A 19,067-nucleotide genomic window follows, 5' to 3' on the forward strand; every position below is an offset into this window, starting at 1 on the left:
TTGTTTGCAAGGCTCAAAAGAAGCCAAGTAGGTGTGGGTTTAAGATATAGTATGCTTTATGACTCAATTTTTGGCATGATCCATCTCTGTTTATGTTTTATACCTTTTTAAGTGGAAGCTGGAATTCTTCATATTTTTGGTGAGTCAACTGCCTTCTTTTAGATTCATGTCAATAGCATTTGATGGATTTTTTTAATTCTTCGATTATAGTTGATGAGGCAGCTCTGCTAAGCACCACCATACCTTTCAAAAGATTCCTTTAAAATGAAGTTTTTGAGGACCGCTGGGTTGCAACCTGGAGGTTTGCCCTTTACCTGAATGTGGAGGAACCATAGATCGACGGCACAGCACCTGTGTGCAAAGCTCCCAGTCCTCAGTTTTCCCTCTACCATTTTGTCCAGCAGGACAGGTAACAAACCTGCCTCTCATTAGGTAGAAATGATGTTATTGATTTCAGTTATTATTATTAATTAAATTTATTCCCTGCCCTTCACCACTGAACTATGGCCATTGTTCACTTACGCTTTCCCTTTTGCTCTTAAAATGGAGACCCACCTCCTTCCTACATGATTGAGCCAGTCCATATTTAACAACATGAAACTTCTGCAATCTCATCTAGTCAGGAGTGCAGAACCAAGATGCTTACTAGGCTGTGATGCATGATAATGTTCAGCCACAGGCCTGGAATAGGCAGAAACCCAAACCTGAAACATCTGAAACATTTGGTTTACATGATGTTATCATTTGCTCTAGGGAAGTGATTTTCTCAGCTGGGCACATCTGCAGGTACTGCACAACTGCACACACATGGCAATCTCTGCTACTGCTATTTAACATTTATTTAGTGCTAGGTGCGGAGTAGAGCATCGGAATGAACAGTCCAAGCCCAGAGGGTTTGTAATCCTCATCTGGTACATAGAAAAGGAGCTTGGGGGGAAAGATAAATTTATAAGCACCCACACCTGCTCTTGGGAAATGTGTGTTCCAAATCTCTCTAGGCCTCCAGAACTGAAGATCCATCTGGTAAGCATGCTGCATAATAGCCTCCTGGAAGTGTACAGAGAATTATGGCTTTCAGCAGAGAAAAGTCCTACCACTTCAGTTTACTTAATTACACCTCTGTACCATCTGAATCAAGGCAGTTAATGTTGTGTTGGTGCAAGCTACTCTACAAGCTGCCAAAGCTGCTTAGATCTTTGAGATCAGGGCATTAATCAGATCAAAGTGTTATTTTGAAGTCTATGGAGAAGTCTGCATATAATTTGCAATCCTTGTACTGTATATCATGGCAGCATCAATGGCTGGTGGACTCTCCTTCACTGGAGGTTTTTAAACAGAGATTGGATGGCCGTCTGCCATGGATTCTTCAGCTGTGATTCCTGCATTGCAGAAGCTTGGACTAGGGAGCTCTTGGGGTCCCTTCCATTGCTACAGTTTTCTGGTTCTATGATTCTATGCAAGGCAGGTTAGGCTAAAAGACAATGACTAACCCAATGACATCCAGTGAGTTTCACTCAATGAGTAGAGGTTTGAACTTGAGGTCCTAGTCTAACACTCAAACCACTACCACCACCGACTCCAACCTAGACACAGACATACACAAATGCACACACATACGCATCCAGTTGCATGTAATTGATTTATCCCTGTTGCTGTTGTCTTTTTCTTCACTTGAACTACCAGCAGAAAGAGCTATTAATGGCTGTACAAAATGTGGCTCACTGCCAGACACTCACGGCAGGACTGCTTTGGTTTCTGACAATGTTATTTGTAGAACAGCCGCACTCTGCTTCTTTGAAAGCCTGTCATGTCCATTCATCTTGTGGCCATATTGTACCTGAATCTCCCAATTTGTGCTTTCTAGTAACAGTCTGAACGGCAGGCATGGTATATGAAATCTTCTTTTTGAAAACAAACTTAGTGGCAGTGATGGATGACCCACTTTTGCTACCTCTGTGTAATTTGCTGTAGGCTGGGAAAGTGACAGTGTTTACCCCATTATAATAACAGGTGGGGTCAGTGTATGATTTCGCAGATCGCGACCCTGTTGCTTGTGAAATGCACATTAAAATAGATGATTCATCATATTTCAGGTCTGTGGGAGGGAAAAGAATTACTTCTTGATGTGCTGTGTTTGTGACTAGAAAGCCTCATGAATTATAACTCAATAGGAAGGGAGTTTGGAAAATCTTTCTTTTCTCCAGACTCCCAGTACAGAAAGCATTTCCCTCTAAAAACGCTTTCTGAATTTTCTGCGACACAACTTTTCAACGATATCTTTCATCACATTGCCAGAAGTGTATATTTTGTGTGGTATTTTGCATCATGTTTAACGAAAAGCAAACAGAGCCAAGCTCTTAAAAAATAAACTTCTGGCAGCCTCAAAAATGAGTCCATAACGAAAGGCATTCAGCAGGTAGCCATTTCCAGAGAGGGGTTTCCAACTGAACATTACAGAAATTAATTTGGAACGGAAACAGAATAGCCCTAGTAATATAAAAACAGCTGCATTTTTTCCTGTACCTACAAAAGCAGTAACCATGGGGACCTTTCTGAGACCACATCACCATACCTCTCACCATACCATGGATTCCTGCTCAGCACTGGTCTTAACACCTTTTCATACCAAAATGGGGCAACTTAGCTGTCAGCACTAACACCAAATGGGCTGATGGAACTCTGGTCCATAAATCAAATGTGACCCTCTTGGTCTCTCCATCCAAACCTTGAGACCTTCCAGGGTGCTTTTCCCTGAATGGAATGTTTCCTAGAACTATGAAAAAGCCTTTTGCTTGCCCAGCTGGAGGGATTTGTGTTGTGTTGTTGTGTTGTGTATATTCACATGGAAGTGAAACACAGTGGAAGCAGAGAGAGAATCTGGAGATGGACGATTACATTAAGAGGAGGCCAAAGCCCTCACTCTATAGGAACATGCTGATTTAAATATTGTATAGAGGTGGTTAATCTCCGTTGTTGTTTATCTGTAAAAAAGTAAAATGTTAAAGTCCATTAATGAGATGTATATATCCAACATGGTAAGTTTAGGCGCCTTCTTGTTTTAGGGGAGAGGATAAAGTGAAAGATAATAAAGAACCAATTCTTCCTTTTCTAGCAGCTTCTAGTCCAATGAAAAATGGCCAGGTTTGTTATCTAGGAGATATGAGGCCCAATAAGACTTTGCCTGGTGGTGGTGGGGGGGGGGGGAGAGAGAATTGCTTTTGCTATGTTTCCTTTACATTTTTGGCACCATTTACATTTTACTTCAGATATATTTATTTGCTAATGACTCTTTTTATGGGTTTTTTTCTCTTCTGTAGTTTTTTCCTCTAAGGATAAAGCTTTGCATTGTGTCAAATATTAAAGAAAATGTAAATACTGTATATTTCCCTGAGCTTTCAATGAGTTCTGTCAGATCCTGTGAAACAAAGAGCACGGCAATCTGAGACATATTAGGTTTAACCTCTGAAAGGATATGAGCCTCTGAAATGTACATTAATAGCTGAGGGAGAGCAGTGAGGGGAGGGGGAGACTCAGGAAAATGTTCCAGTTGAAATAGAAAAACAAATTTCTGTGCCAGAAATTTGCCAGTCCCCCCCCCTCCCGCCCCTGATGAAATCATAAGTTCATTGATTTTCAAGATCAGGTAAAATAGGAGACAAAATCAGCCAGTAAATAAACTTGGTGGATTCAAAATAGCAAGTGCCTTCAAATGACTGTCATAATAGCACACTTCATCAAGTCCTAGACACATTGCAGTGCAAAGAGCATTGCAGATTTTCTTCACCCCCAGCAAATTCCCCCACTTTGTACTGTATGGTGCCTTTAAGACTGAGGCTGAATATATGAGCCTCCTGGTTTGAATCTTGCAACTCCCCTGTGAAGAAAGGTTGCAAACTTTTTGGACTTTTTAGTCTAGAGAAAAGGCATGATAGAATTTTATCAAAATGATTCAGGATATTCTGGGGGGGGGGGAGTACTTAATACAGCAAATAGTTAAGATAAGTCACTCACTGCCAGAAGAAACAGTGATGGCCACCAACTTGGAATTACTTCAAAAGAGGATTGGACAAATTCTTGGAGGAGAAAGCAATCGTTGGATAAAAATTGGGGATGGCATTGAGTGCACGTAGAGGAAAACCCATTTCACTAGTGCTAATGCTTGCACTAGCATATATATTAAGTTGTATTGCAGACCCTCACTCAACTTGGTCACCCTCTTTTGCACACATTCTAGTTTGTCAATAGCCTTCTAAAACTGTGGTGGGACTTTAGGTGTGGTCTGACTGAGGCAAAATAGTGGTACTATGACTTGATCGGGGCACTATGCTTCTGTTGATGCAGCCTAGAATAGCATTGACTCTTTTTTATTGTTGTTGTGTCACACTGTTGGCTCATGTTTAATGTGTGGTCTACTAAGACCCCTAGGGGACGTGGGTGGCACTGTGGTCTAAACCACAGAGCCTAGGGCTTGCTGATCAGAAGGTCGGCAGTTTGAATCCCCGCAACAGGGTGAGCTCCTGTTGCTCGGTCCTTGCTCCTGCCATCCTAGCAGTTTGAAAGCACGTCAAAGTGCAAGTAGATAAATAGGTACCGCTCCAGTGGGAAGGTAAATGGCATTTCCGTGTGCTGCTTTGGTTCGCCAGAAGCGGCTTAGTCATGCTGGCCACAACCCGGAAGCTGTACGCCGGCTCCCTCGGCCAGTAAAGCAAGATGAACGCCAAAACCCCAGAATCATTCATGACTCGTCTCCCTTTACCTTTACTAAGACCCCTAGATCATTTTCACATGTATTACTGGCAAGCCTGGTGTGCCCCATCTTATATTTGTGCATCTGGTTCTTCCTGCCCAAATGCAGAACTTACATTTGTCCATATTGAAATTCATTTTGTTCAGTCAGACCCAGTTCTCCCATCTGTGAAGATAATAGTGAATTCTGTCTTCTGCAACATTAGCTATGCCCCCCACTTTGGTGTCATCTGCAAATTTGATGAACATTCCTTGCAAGTCCTTCCTCCAAGTCATTTAGAAAGATGTTGAACAACAGTGGGCCCAGGAAAGAACCCTGTGTCACCCCACTTGTCACTTTTTTCTAGGATGATGACGAACCATTAATGAGCACTCTTTAGGTTTGGTCACTCAACCAGCTACAAATCCAATGAACAGTTATCTCATCCAGTCCACCTTTTACCAGCTTCTCCAGATGAATATCATGGGGGACTTTGAAAAAGCCTTACTGAAATTAAGATAGCCTACATTCACAGCATTCCCCTGATCCACTAAACTTGTAACTCTATCAAAAAAAGAAAAAAGAAAAGAAAAGAAATGAGATTTGTCTGATATGACTTGTTTTTTGAGAAACCCATGCTGGGTCTTAGTAATCACAGCATCCTTTTTTCTAAGTACTCACATACCAACTATTTACTTATCTGTTCTAGGATCTTTCCTGGTATCAACATCAAGCTCATCGGTCAGTAGATACCTGGGTCTTATTTCCCCAGTTTTTTAAGATGGAGTCAACACTTGCTCATCTCCAGTCTGCAGGAACCTTACTTGTTCTCCAAGAATTTTCAAAGATTATAGACAGAGGCTGTGGGGTGGCATCCACAAGCTCCTTTAATATCCTTGGATGCAGCTCATCAGGCCCTGCAGATTTGAATTCATTTAAATAGCTAGGTACACCCTTACCACCTCTTTTCCTATCTTGGGCTATAGCTTTCTCCTTAAATCATTTATTCTGTTATCACCAGGTTGAGGACTATTTTGCTTTTGAGTGAAGACAGAGGCAAAGTTGGTGTTCAGCAGTTCTGCCTCCTCTTTGGTACCCAATAGCATGTCTCCATCTTCTTCATGCATACTACATGGAGGAGGGAGATTATGAGACAATATTGTTAACAATTAGCAATTTTGTTTTCCTGGAGAGGAACTTTGAACTTTGAACCTGAGTTAAGATGTAGGGAGCAATAGCACTCCTAGCAGAAATCAGACCAATCCCAAGGGTTCTGAAATTACATGGAAGGATGAAACAAAATAATTTTACAAATATAAAGGTGCCCTAGCTATATCTTCAGAAAAGTATGGGAGCACCCCTATTAATGCATTCTCTGATCAAAGCTTTTGTTGTTCTGATTCTAAGAATGCCATTTATTCATTCCATCTAGTGCAAAGCTGGATTTTGCTGGAGATACATATGCTTTTCAGTCCACAGATTGCATTTTAGAGAGTAAGCACCCCATTTGAATGGATGAATCAAAGTGTTTAGCAGCGCCACAGTTTTAGGTATAAGAGGATTTACCTTGGCATATCTAAAGCAAACACACAAGTGTTCTTTTTTCTGCAGCTGATAAAAGGCTGTGTTCCTCTTTGTTTTTCAAATAGCATTATTTTTCCCCTCAAGGAAAGCAGTTTATCTGTACTTTACCACCAGCGATTCTGCTTTCATATTCAGAATGTATAAAGATCAGGATTATACCATTTTAACATCAGCAGAAGTGAAAGCTAAAAGCATTACAGAATCCACTCCATTCATTATGGTTGGATTATTTTATTTTATTGTACAAAAGTACACACACTACAAAAGTGCATTAGCACCATGTGTACTGTAAGTGTGGAATACATTATTAACAGGAATAACATCCTGTCTCCAGGAAACACTTGCATCATACATATGCATTTTTAGGTTTTTCCATTACAGCGTCTTGTATAGACCACAACCCACCTGAGAATCGTTTAAGGACCAGAAATATCAGTCCTTGTTTTCTCACACCTACCAATGTACTGAAAGGGGCACTAGATGAATACAACAAAAATATTGTACTGTACCTTAAAGACCAAAACATTTACTGCAGCATAAGCATTCAGTTACTAGAGTCTGCTTCTTTGGAAATCATGGCAGCAGCCAGTCTTGTAGGAAATGCAGTTTCATACAGCTAGCATGTTAAATGCATAAAGGGGTTAAGACCACAGAGTATGCTGTTGTTTCTAGACCTGACCAGGTCACGCTCCCTCATGTCTGGTGACGGACAGTTGAGAAAGTTCTTTCATTCACCTTTGTTTCTTCTGTTTCTTCTCTTCCCCTAAGTGAACTTGATCAGAGAGGATGTCTGAGTTTGACCACAACAAGCTCACACAGTGTGTTCAGAAACTTTTACCATAATTTGTAAACTCAGCTGCCATTCATGCTGCTGTGGTTGAGTAAAGAAATAGATCTATCTGTTTTGCGTGTTCAGACCCAGAGACCTTCCCCTAAATAAAGACACATTTGACTCCAATTTTAGTTTTGGTTTTTTGGCAGAATTTAGGTCACACCTTGATTGATTACAGAAAAGTGAGTGGTTGTGTAGACCCTGGTTCGACTAGCTCCCTGCAGCCTTGCAGGTAGCGCTGACCCAGAGCTCTATCACAGGTCAGCCAAGGGTGAACATCTGAGGCAGGTGAAAAGCCTGGGAGCAGACTCTATTCACTCCTCAGATGCTGCCCTGCACAGGCACGATCCCCTTTTGGGGGTTGACCAAACAAGTTGAGTTCCTGGATTCCTTTAATGGAATACCCTTCACATAGAGATGGTGAGACCATTCTCCCATCCCTATCACATGAACCAGAGCCTATCCGCAACCTTACAAGTTGTTACGAATTGCTACATGGCAGGCAAAACCCAAATGGCAATGGCCCATCAGCCAAGTGGGGAAAATTTCTGCCGTGCCCCTATCCCAACGACAGAGGACACACGACAACATAACAAGGTCAATTGCAAAATGCCCTAAAATTAGGGAGAGGTGGGCGGGTGTTCAGATGCACGAGCCGAAAGAGGAAGCTCTGGGACACGTGCATGGGTTTATATAGGTCCCTCGATCCGTTTAGACTGCACCCCATTGGCCAGATTAAACCCAGCAACGAGGGACCTACCAATCGGGTGTTGTGGCTGTCCAATAGACCCACCCACAACCAGGAGGTCAGTCTCCAGGTCTCACCGCAACATGTGCCCTCTTTTAGGGAGGACACGATTTTCTGCTCTAGTTATCCCTAGTAAAAAAAAACTTCCAGTCTTTTTGGGAAAGTTACCTTAAATATCTATTTCAACTCATTATAAATCATCTCCCCAAAGTCCTTAGCTACTTACATGTCCACCACATGTGATAAAATGAGCCTTCTGCTTCTTTAAATTTCCAGCAAATATTTGACGTTGATTTATACATTTTGGCTAATTTACTTTGTCTTAGGTCCCATCTACACATCATTTTCATAAAGTTTTCCCTCAGGGTAGAACATGCTGTGAATTTCAACCCGGATTTCCATAACTTTCCCCATGATTCTAATTCTACGTTATGCTCCACATCCCTAACCCAATGGATCACAGCAGATTTAACCTTTTCATCTTTGGTTTCCCATTCTAACAATATCCTACACCTCCTTGAAATCAGTTTTCCACATCAGCATTTCTCAGCATCTCAGTAGGCCAAGTAGGAATGGTCATAGCAGTCACTGAAAATAGTACAGTGAAGGAGCCAACTTGATCTCAATAGGCAGGGAATTCCAAAGTGTATGTTCTGCCACATTAAATGATTGTGTTCTTCTATATGTGGAACAGGTATTATGTGGCACTTGCAGTTGTGCCAATTTCACCAATCGAAGTGGTCGAGTGTGCACATGGGGTGCAAAGTGATCTTATAGGTAAACTGGTCCCAAGTTGTTAAGTTGCTATGAAGAAACACAGCTGGCAGGCTAGGTAAAGAACTACTGCTGACTTTAGACTTCTTTAGACTGTCATGGAGGCAAATACTGAGGTCAGATGAGTACTACAATGGATGCTCGGTTTGTGAACGTGATCCGTGCGGGATGCATGTTCGCAACCCACAGTGTTGGCAACCCACAGTGGCGCTTCTGCACATGTGCAGGTTGCAATTCAGCGTTTCTGCACATGCGCAAAGTGCAATTTAGCGCTTCTGTACATGAGCGGCTGCCAAAACCTGGAAGTAACCCGTTCCGGTACTTCCAGGTTTCGGCGGGTCCGTAACCCAAAAAAACGCAAGCTGAAGCGTCTGTAACCCGAGGTATGACTGTATAATCCAAGGCAGCAGACAGGCACTAGTGAGCATGAGTGTCCTTACTGCTAAGGGCAGGGTGGCACCCAAGATTTTGCTCCCCCCAAGTCTGTGGTTAATGACACCACTGCTTCTCACTAAAGGCTGCTACACACATTACTTTTTGGCTTTTTGTCTATATTTAGGCTCTTTGTCTATATTTATATAAATGTAGCACATACAAATGAAATATTTGTGTTTGCAAACACCTACGGACTGGTGCAGATACCATGTAGGCGTGTTTAGCCACATGTAAATCAAACAGCAAATATGATTGTCACTGTGTAATAACATGATTGCCACCCTATACTGCTTGTGAATTGCCTCTTGGTAGCTACCATCTGTCTGATCCTCAACGTGTTGAGAAAGAATATACTAATAAATAACATCTATTTCTGTTTATACAGGCTGAAGTCTTTGATGTGCAGTACGGGACTGCAGAAGATTTGCTCAGGATCCAAAATACTGCAAATGTCTCCAGGAAAATTGCGCTTCTGAAGCTAGGACGTTTGCCTTTGCTGTATAAGGTAAGCTGTGGCGAGAATGCAATTTTACCCTAATTAATTGTTCCTTTTTCTGGTGTTCAAATTGCAACGATTATGATGACACCTTGTTGTGACTCGCTCACCTAAAGTTGTATTTAATTGGTTCTTTGCAGCAACCGACTCCTGCGATTTTTGGCTTTATTTTCGTTACCTGTGTTCTGTTCCCAGTTTTCCTCACTTGATTATGACGCGGTGTGACTGGCTAGCTCCTTTTCTCTTTCTCTTTTTGCAAAGGCAAAATATATGTTTAACACATTTCAGTTTGATGACAAGGTGGATGCTGAGAAAAGTTTGATGCATACTGTGCTTCTGGGAGAAATTTGTTTTAGGAAAACAGCTAAGAGTGAAGAAGATAAGATAAACCCATTTACGGCTGGTTTAAAACACAAGCTTGGGGGGATGGATTATAATACCTGTGCACACTGACCTGGGTGTAAACAGGTGGCGCTGTGGTCTAAACCACTTAGCCTCTTGGGCTTGCTGATCCACAAGTCAGCAGTTCGAATCCTCATGATGGGGTGAGCTCCCGTTGCTCTGTCCCAGCTCCTGCCAACCTAGCAGTTTGAAAGCACGCCGTGTTTCTGTGCACTCTGGTTTCTGTCACAGTGTTCAGTTGCATCAGAAGCAGTTTAGTCCTGCTGGCCACATGACCTGGAAAGCTGTCTGCGGACAAACGCCGGCTCCCTCGGCCTGAAAGCAAGATGAGCGCCGCAACCCCATAGTTGCCTTTGACTGGACTTAACCATCCAGGGATCTTTTAACTTTTTACCTTTTAACCCATTTGAACACAATGTGACTTGCTTCTGAGTACAGCGGAACCTCAGGTTACAGTGGGGATCCATTCCGGAGGCCCAGCCGCAACCCGAAAATGATGCAACCCAAAGCGTCATCTCTGCGCACGCATGCTGCACGATTTAGCGCTTCTGCGCGTGTGTGAATGGTGTGAACCCGGAAGTAACCCATTCCAGTACTTCCGGGTTTGCGCTGGTCGCAAGCCGAGGGTGACGTAAGCTGAAGGCAATGTAACCCGAGGCTTCACTGTATACAGTGGTACCTCTGGTTGCAAACTTAATTCGTTCCGGAGGTCCATTGTTAACCTGAAACTGTTCTTAACCTGAGGTACCACTTTAGTTAATGGGGCCTGCTGCTGCCACTGCGCCGCCGCCGTGCAATTTCTGAAGCAAAGTTCTTAACCCAAGGTACTATTTATGGGTTAGTGGAGTCTATTTATGGGTTAGCGGAGTCTGTAACCTGAAGCGTCTGTAACCTGAAGCATCTGTAACCCAAGGTACCACTGTACATGTTATATTAGATATCAACTGAACTCTTTTCACACATTCTCCTGAACATGCAATGTTTAAAAGCAAGTGTGGGGGCATCCAAGTTCTGTCTCAATGAAAGCCCTTTGACAAATGTTGGCCTCACCTGTTCATCCCACCTTCAGCTGCTCTCAGTCCCTGATGTCCCTGCATTGAACAGGGAAGGTCTGCATGGAGATTTTACTCAGGTTTGCTTGTACTCACCTAGAACTGCCTGTGTAACTGGGAACCGTGATAATATTAAGACCCTGATTGCATAGAGGGCAGTATTCAGGTTCAAGCAAATATGAACAAAAGTCTCCCTCCAGAACTTTTCCTGCTCATTTATAGGAAAGCTGGCTCTAGTGTGCACAGGGATGTTGGAGGCGGGCCTTGTTTGAACACCCCTGTCTACCCCTGCTGTTGGGTGCTTTCAGTTGAATGCTTGAACCTGTCTATATTGTGGCATGTGGCATTAGGTCCAGTTAGCCTGAGAGTCAGATACAGTGGTACCTCGGGTTACATACGCTTCAGGTTACATACGTTTCAGGTTACAGACTCCGCTAACCCAGAAATAGTGCTTCAGGTTAAGAACTTTGCTTCAGGATGAGAACAGAAATCGGGCTCCGGCGGCGCGGCAGCAGCAGGAGGCCCCATTAGCTAAAGTGGTGCTTCAGGTTAAGAACAGTTTCAGGTTAAGAACGGACCTCCGGAACGAATTAAGTACTTAACCTGAGGTACCACTGTAACTGGAGCTACTTTATATTGAGTCAGACCAGCCCTCCTGTTTACAAGCCCTGACAATCATCTGATTGTTAGTGTCTCTGGCATCATTCCTGTTTCATTCCAGGCTGGGGAAATCTATGCAACGGGGTGCTTTTCTGGAAACTTAGGCAGGTAGCCGTGTCCTTTAGAACCCTGATTTTCCTGAAGACAGTTTTGCAGAGAACTGCAACCTCTGACAGATGCTGCTTTACAGCAGCCATACTAAGAGTTGCACGGTGTTAAGCAAAATCTGTGTGCTCCACGCTTCAGTCTCCTGTGGCATCATTTTACAAAGTTTGCAGCAGCAGATATTACAAGGAGGGAAAGGGCAAAGAGCCAGAGCCAGAGAAAAAAAAAATGAAATGAAATGAACTGAGAGCAGTAGTAGCTGGAGATGGCTGTCTCCTATTGTCATGTGATCTGAGATCAGAAATCTCAGTCTCAATCTCAGACATCATTACTTGTCCTGTTGGAGATTCAGACATGCCCTGAGGTGAAGCTCAGCATAACACATTGCCTGTCTAACCTCGAGCTTTTGGGATCTTACCAGCTCTGTTGGACTCTCTCCAAAATCTGAGGCTTCCAGCTGCATTGATACACTGTGGGTGTCTCAGCTACTGAAACTCAGTACTGTAATGGAAAGGAATATAGCACAAAAGGAATAGCCAGTTGAGAACTCTGGGGGAATCCAGAAAGTATCACCAGTGCTGGCATTCAGCCTGACGGTTTCCATTGATTCCAGGAGAGGGGAGGCAAGGGGGAGATTTTTGCAGTTCTTCTTGGTTGGTCAGCTTTGGAACGAAAAGCAAAGGTGCTCCTGGGAAAACGACAGCATCATAACATGGTGTCATTGGCCCTTTCTTTCTAAATCCTTTCTGGTCCGTCCCCCCGCAACACCCTAGAGCAGATTTGGTGAGGGCTCAGGGGGCACACAGGGAAAGGAGAGGAAGAAGATCTGTTGCACAAATGGAAATCCTTGCGCTGACTAAATGAGCTACTTGGATACTACCCAATATATCTACAACGTCATTGCAGACAATGAGTATTCTTGCGAAAGAATAATGTTAAACAACAGTGGATCAACTCCTTTTACTGGTCCACAATAGAAAGTTGTCCTCTCATATTGTATCACAGTGTGGTATGTTGGCTTGACAGCCACGGACAGAAAGTCTCTACAGAGGGTGGTGAACACAGCATATGATAGCATTGGCTGTCCCTTGAGTCCGCTAGATGACATCGCAAGGGATCATTGCCTTAGGAGAGCGAGGAAAATTCTCATAGATGACTCACACTCTGGCCATCACCTCTTTAATCTTCTGCCCTTGGGCAGGTGATATAGAAGTATAATCAGCCGTACCAACAGGCTAAAAAATAGCTTCTATCCGTGGGCTGTTAGGCTGTTGAACGGAAAATAACATAGCAAAATTGACTTGTGAGGTGGTGTGTTGTTCGATAGGCAGAGTGCAATGAGATTGATTGTTTTTTGGGGGGAGGGAGGCTTGTTTAATTTCATTGTACACAGGTTGTACAATGACAATAAAGGTGGTATTATTAATAATAATAATAATAATAATTCATGATAACCCTAGGGCCTTGGATAGTTTGGGTAGTATCAGTGCCAGATTAAGCCCTGTGGAGGCTCCTAGGAAGTCAATTGTATTTAGAGATGGGGAGAAATTGGGTTTGTTTTACATTTTCATACAAACCTCCCTAACTTGCATTTCCCAAAACAACAGCCAAGCTGAAATGTAGCTATCCTTCAAAATTCAAACTTCTCTGAATTTTGTGATATAGTTTTCCAATTCCCCCCTCCTCCCAAACACGTATATTAGGGAAATTGTACCTAAAAATGTGTCTATTAGCAAAATATAACATAAAAGATATTATATTGGGGAAATGCTTGCCAAAATTTGTATATCTCAAATTCAGATTTGTTATTAAGGCAACATAATGCCAAACAGAAACTTATGGACATAAATAATACATAAAAAACATATGTAAAGATAAAAATTTGACCTGTACAATAAATATACATAAAAAAGCAGAGTCTGAAGGTCTCAATGGAGGTCACATGGCTTTGTCTAAGTTGAGTAGCCTTCACTGCAAATTTGGCTGAATTAAATGCACAGGTGTGTTTATTAGGCAAAATTGCACACAAAAATGCTAATATTGAATATTAGTGGGCACTTAAAACAAACAAACAACACACAGACACTTCAATTGGAAATGTAGCAAACCGAAGACTAGGAATATGAGAAACTGGAGCCAAAACTGACAGATAGTATTTTAGAGTTTTCCCTTTATCGTATAGAATCAAATATTTGCTCTCTGTGGACTGTTAATAAACCTGAATTGAACTGAGCAATAGAGTGAACTGGAGATAAAAAAAACAATTTAAAACAAAAGTACTGTTGTCCAGGAGAGCCAACCAAAACCATTTAAGCAACAGAGCAGAACAAATTCAGCCAGGAAAAGCAGACATAGAAGAAAAACTAGAACTGGAAAATTATATCTCTAACAATCAAAGCTGGAATAAACAAGGCAGACTTCACCAAAAAAAACCTATCATTACTTTTGTTTAGGTGCGAAGCAGTCATAACTATGACTTGCTGCTCAAAACACTCACTTTGGTAGCTAAGTTTCGGAGCTGGTTTATCATAGATGAACATGTGAATTCGAGAGGAAATTGAACTTTCCATTCCTAAAAGGGACCCTGATAGTTGTGTAAAACCATATTTCAAAATCCAAGACTTTCTAAAAAGTAATCAAGGCGTTAGTAACACTGCAATGGTAGCAGCAGGTAAATCAATCCAAATCCCTAGAGTTCTCTGATGAAATGCCAGAAAGTGAGAAAATTAACCAGGCATCGCAGAGTAATCTTAAAAAATGAATTCCTGAACTTGGCATCACCACCAAGTAGGCCCTCTACTCACATCCAACCCAATCCAGTGCAGAGCTTCTACTGGAGACTTGGCATAGACCAAGACATTCATTGAGATTAGGGAAGATGAACCTGTGGTCTTTCAGATGTTGTTGAACTATAACTCCCATCATTCCTGAACATAGGCTATGCCATCTCAGGCTGATGGGAAATGGAATGCAACACTATTCAGGTCCTACATCCCTACATTAGATATCCAGTCCCAAGACATTTAGGGCTTTGAAGGAAAGAACACTCACTTTGAATTGACCTGGAAATGAAACTGGAAAGTTGGGAACTTTTCTGATACAGGAGAGCAGCAGACAGCAACTGTATGTGTGTGTGCGTTTAAATATATATAGGCCTTAGTCCTGAAGGGGAAAAATATGAATTGATATAAAGCATTAGATTAAGTGTTAGTCACCATTGCAATGTGAGTCAAGTAGATTAGGCCTCCAGAATGCATTATCCAACTAACTTTAGCAAATGCTGATAAATATGCATGAACTTCTTATTAGGATAGATTGCATTGTTATATTCCCAGTAATTTTTCAAAAATGCTTGAATTCTTGCAGACAACTTTCCATTGTGATCAACTTATATGCAAGTACTGTTTGGGAACGGGATAGATTGTGCTGCTGCTGTTATTGTTAGCTTGCTTTATTTATTACTTGTTGCCCCAGCCACTCTGGGCAGCTTCCAACAGAATATAAAAACACAATAGAAACACCAGGCGTTAAAAACTTTCCAACACAGGACTGCCTTCAGCTGTCTATGGAAAGTCATATAATTGCTTATCTCTTTGGCATGTGATGAGAGGGCATTCCATAGGGCAGGCACCACTACCAAGAAGGCCTGCCCTGCCTGGTTCATCCATCTTTAAGCACCTTGAAGTCACTTTGATTTCAGTGGGAAAAATTTACAGGGCAAGACATGTATACTCATTTATTTCCATGTATCTTACTCTCGGGTAAGCAGGTATAAGGCTGCAACCTTGAACAAGTGCTGAACCTTCCCATCAACATCAGTAGGACTTAAAGGAACAGGCAGTGTATGGGGGACTTCCATTCCCAGCCCCCACACACGTTGGTGGAGCACCCATAAATGTACCCTGCCTCGTTTTTCCCTGACCCACCCCATTCTGCCCCATCCCACCCCCTTTCCCACTCCCATTCTGCCCTCTTCCAGGTCCAAAAGGACCCGGTTGTCAGTGACTGAGAATCAATTGGACACTCCTAAAATAGTCACTTGTTTTCTTTGTCCATGGAGTTTTCTTGGCAGGGATACTGGAGTGGCTTGCCGGTTCCTGCTCCAGGTGGATCACATTTGGTCAAAACTCTCCACTACGACCTGTCCATCTTGGGTGGCCCTGCACGGCATAGCTCATAGCTTCTCTGAGTTATTCAAGCCCCTTCGCCACAGCACGGCAGTGATCCATGGAGGGGTATGTGTTTGGACAGTGTTCTCAAAGCTACAAACATGAGTCTGACCAAACTGCGGGAGGCAGTGGAAGACAGGAGTGCCTGGCGTGCTCTGGTCCATGGGGTCACGAAGAGTCGGACAAGACTAAACAACAACAAAAATGGTCACTGCCTAAACAGTACGGCTGGATTGTGCCCATTGTGTTCAGTCCACAGAGGCAATTATAAAATAGCAGAAACGTTGGATTTTGCAGCTAAATTTACTCTGAGTTGCTCTACTAGCCAAAGAAAACACTCTCATTTTCAAGTTCAAAGGTGGCGGGTGAGCGAAAGACTTTGTTTTGAATAGAAACCATCTAGGTCTCAAATATTGTTTTCAGCTCTGAAAACTGTGCTATGTATCTAAATGATTTGAATCCAAACTCATTATGTACATGAAAGGTCAGTAATCATTGCTAGAATTTGACGTGTCTTCAGCAGCCTGTTGTGTTCCTCTTATGCTGCAGTCCTCCGTTAAATGCCAGACATAATGAAATAGCAATCAGTGTGTATTGGTGTGTATTATCTAGGTCCTGAATAGGATGCTAAGGTAACAATGCACTGATTACTGCACTGTGCAATGCGCTGTTCAAGGAGAAAGTTACAGAGATTAAGCCCTCCAGACATTTCATATGAATGCTTGGTTTTCAAAGTGTTTCATCAATAAGAAGATAGAAGCTTGGACTAGACTAGGAATGATTTACATTTGCATCCAGCGGCTGCTTCCCAGGAACCTCACATTATATTCTAACAAAAATCGTTGAGAGATGGTGATTGGGGCTGAGGTGAGGTTACACAGTAAGGAGCATGGCTGAGGTCTACACCAGACACGCTCCCTTAGTCTTTCATTGCAGCAGAGGTCCATATGTGCTAACATTCAGGTACGGAATTCATTCATTTATTGGGGACTTGCATTGGAAACGGGGAGCTCTTCAAAGCAGGAATATGCATGCAAAGGTACGTCTCCTTTGGAATGACAGGGGGTGGGTGGAAACATGCACACATCAGATCTATGTTCCAAAGCAGCACTGAGTCAGGATGTTGGTTTTTCCCACCAGCCAAGATCTGAAATAAGAAATGGAGCGGGGGGTGGGGGTGGGAGTCAGCGAAACAGCCACAGGCTAAGCCTCAAAGTAACCATACCAGTCACACTATGAGAGAAGGAGGGAGCCAGATAAGGCAGAATGAGGAATATGGGCTTAAACTCCTCAACGCCACCCCCTGCATCATGGAGATGCCAGTCAGGCCCACAAACACCCACAGTAAAGATGGAGGCTGTGGCTTCAGCCTATAGCGACAACCTGCAGCCTAACACATGCTTGGGATACAGAACTGGGAATATTTAGAGAGAAGTACAAGCATATTCCAATCTTTTCTCTTAGCGGTTTTCATTGGTTTGCCAACTCAAATCAGTTGCTTAGAAATCTGCTGTGTATTTACAGTGAGGGCATGCAGTTTCAAAATTACATTGTCTGGACCTACATTGACCTTTTAAATGTTATTAGAATGATACAAGATATAACGTTCCATAACATTTAATGCAGTTTCCCTTTGCTGGTGGTTCACTGCTCTGCAGCACCTTCTGGTGCCATATTCTAATAACGGATTATTAACATTATAAACCACGAGTGTAGATCTGCCCATTGTCTGGTCAATTGGCTACAAAACATCAGTTGTCATATGGTTGTGCTTCTCTAATTATGGATATTTCACAATGTTAGGCTACCTGCAGCGATGTGATCTATTGATTCAGTAGGTTGATAGTATTTGCAACTTCCATGATATCTGCAGTTTTAGCAAGGAGTGTTATCTGAACTTAAGTGAAGTTGATAAATCCTTTTGCCAAGTATCATTGTTTTCTTTTCTAAACCATTTTTTTTTGGGGGGGGGCTACTGAGTTTCCATCCCATTGGGGGTCCTCCTTGAACCAGCTCACCTGTGTAGGTAGCATATGTGGTACCATTCTCCGGGAGTCATAGAAGAGGGCAATCTAGGGATGCTTCAAAGGTAAAGTAAAGGTACCCCTGCCCGTACGGGCCAGTCTTGACAGACTCTAGGGTTGTGCGCTCATCTCACTCTAGAGGCCGGGAGCCAGCGCTGTCCACAGACACTTCTGGGTCACGTGGCCAGCGTGACAAGCTGCATCTGGCAAGCCAGCGCAGCACACGGAACGCCGTTTACCTTCCCACTGGTAAGCGGTCCCTATTTATCTACTTGCACCTGGGGGTGCTTTCGAACTGCTAGGTTGGCAGGCGCTGGGACCGAGCAGCGGGAGCGCACCCCGCCTCGGGGATTCGAACCACCGACCATGCAATTGGCAAGTCCTAGGCACTGAGGTTTTACCCACAGCGCCACCCGCGTCCCTTAGGGATGCTTCAAAACCATGCCTTAATGGCAGACTCCTTTTTTTGCTTCTGCCAACATCAGAACTCTATCATCATTAAATAGAGGGCCATGTTGATGAAGGTATGGCCTCCATCTCTGAGGGTATGAACCTCTTCCACCGCCTTCAGATACAGCAATCCAAAAAGTCCAGTGTCATAGGACTGCAGCATTGAGAAATCATAAATGTCACTATGACTATTTCTAACAGGTTCCTTGTGAGAATATCTGCTGTCCTGCTTCTGTTCCGGAAAACAAAGATGGAAACATACTTACAAATCTCAACATTTTTAATTCCTGTATCTAAGTTAATCATTGCAGTCTGGGCCATTTTATAGGTTGATGTGGGATTCAAAGAACAGTCCATAGATTCAGGAAGGGAAACTGTGGATCATTTAGTCCAACCCAAATATGCAGCTGTCCCTTACGGGGATCGAATCTCAACCTTGGCGTTATCAACACCATGCTCTAACCAACTGAGCTATGTTGGGGATCTGTAAAGTACTAGCATAGTTTCCAAGTATAAAAAGGTAAAGGGACCCCTGACCATTAGGTCCAGTCGTGACTGACTCTGGGGTTGCAGCACTCATCTCGCTTTATTGGCCAAGGGAGCTGGCGTA

General features: G+C 42.9%; 1 protein-coding gene across 5 annotated transcripts in view; it reads left to right on the top strand.

The window, feature by feature from the left end:
• NAALADL2 (N-acetylated alpha-linked acidic dipeptidase like 2) overlaps positions 1–19,067 on the top strand; it is a 644,561-nt gene that overhangs the window by 315,911 nt on the left and 309,583 nt on the right. For all 5 annotated transcript variants that reach the window (XM_083504077.1, XM_083504078.1, XM_083504075.1 and 2 more), the window contains one exon: positions 9,485–9,604. In XM_083504077.1, the coding sequence (XP_083360203.1) occupies positions 9,485–9,604 (120 nt within the window). The remainder of the gene's footprint in view (positions 1–9,484; positions 9,605–19,067) is intronic.

Source organism: Podarcis liolepis (assembly GCF_965112155.1).
Source record: "Podarcis liolepis genome assembly, chromosome: 5".
NCBI classification, from domain to species: Eukaryota; Metazoa; Chordata; class Lepidosauria; order Squamata; family Lacertidae; genus Podarcis; species Podarcis liolepis.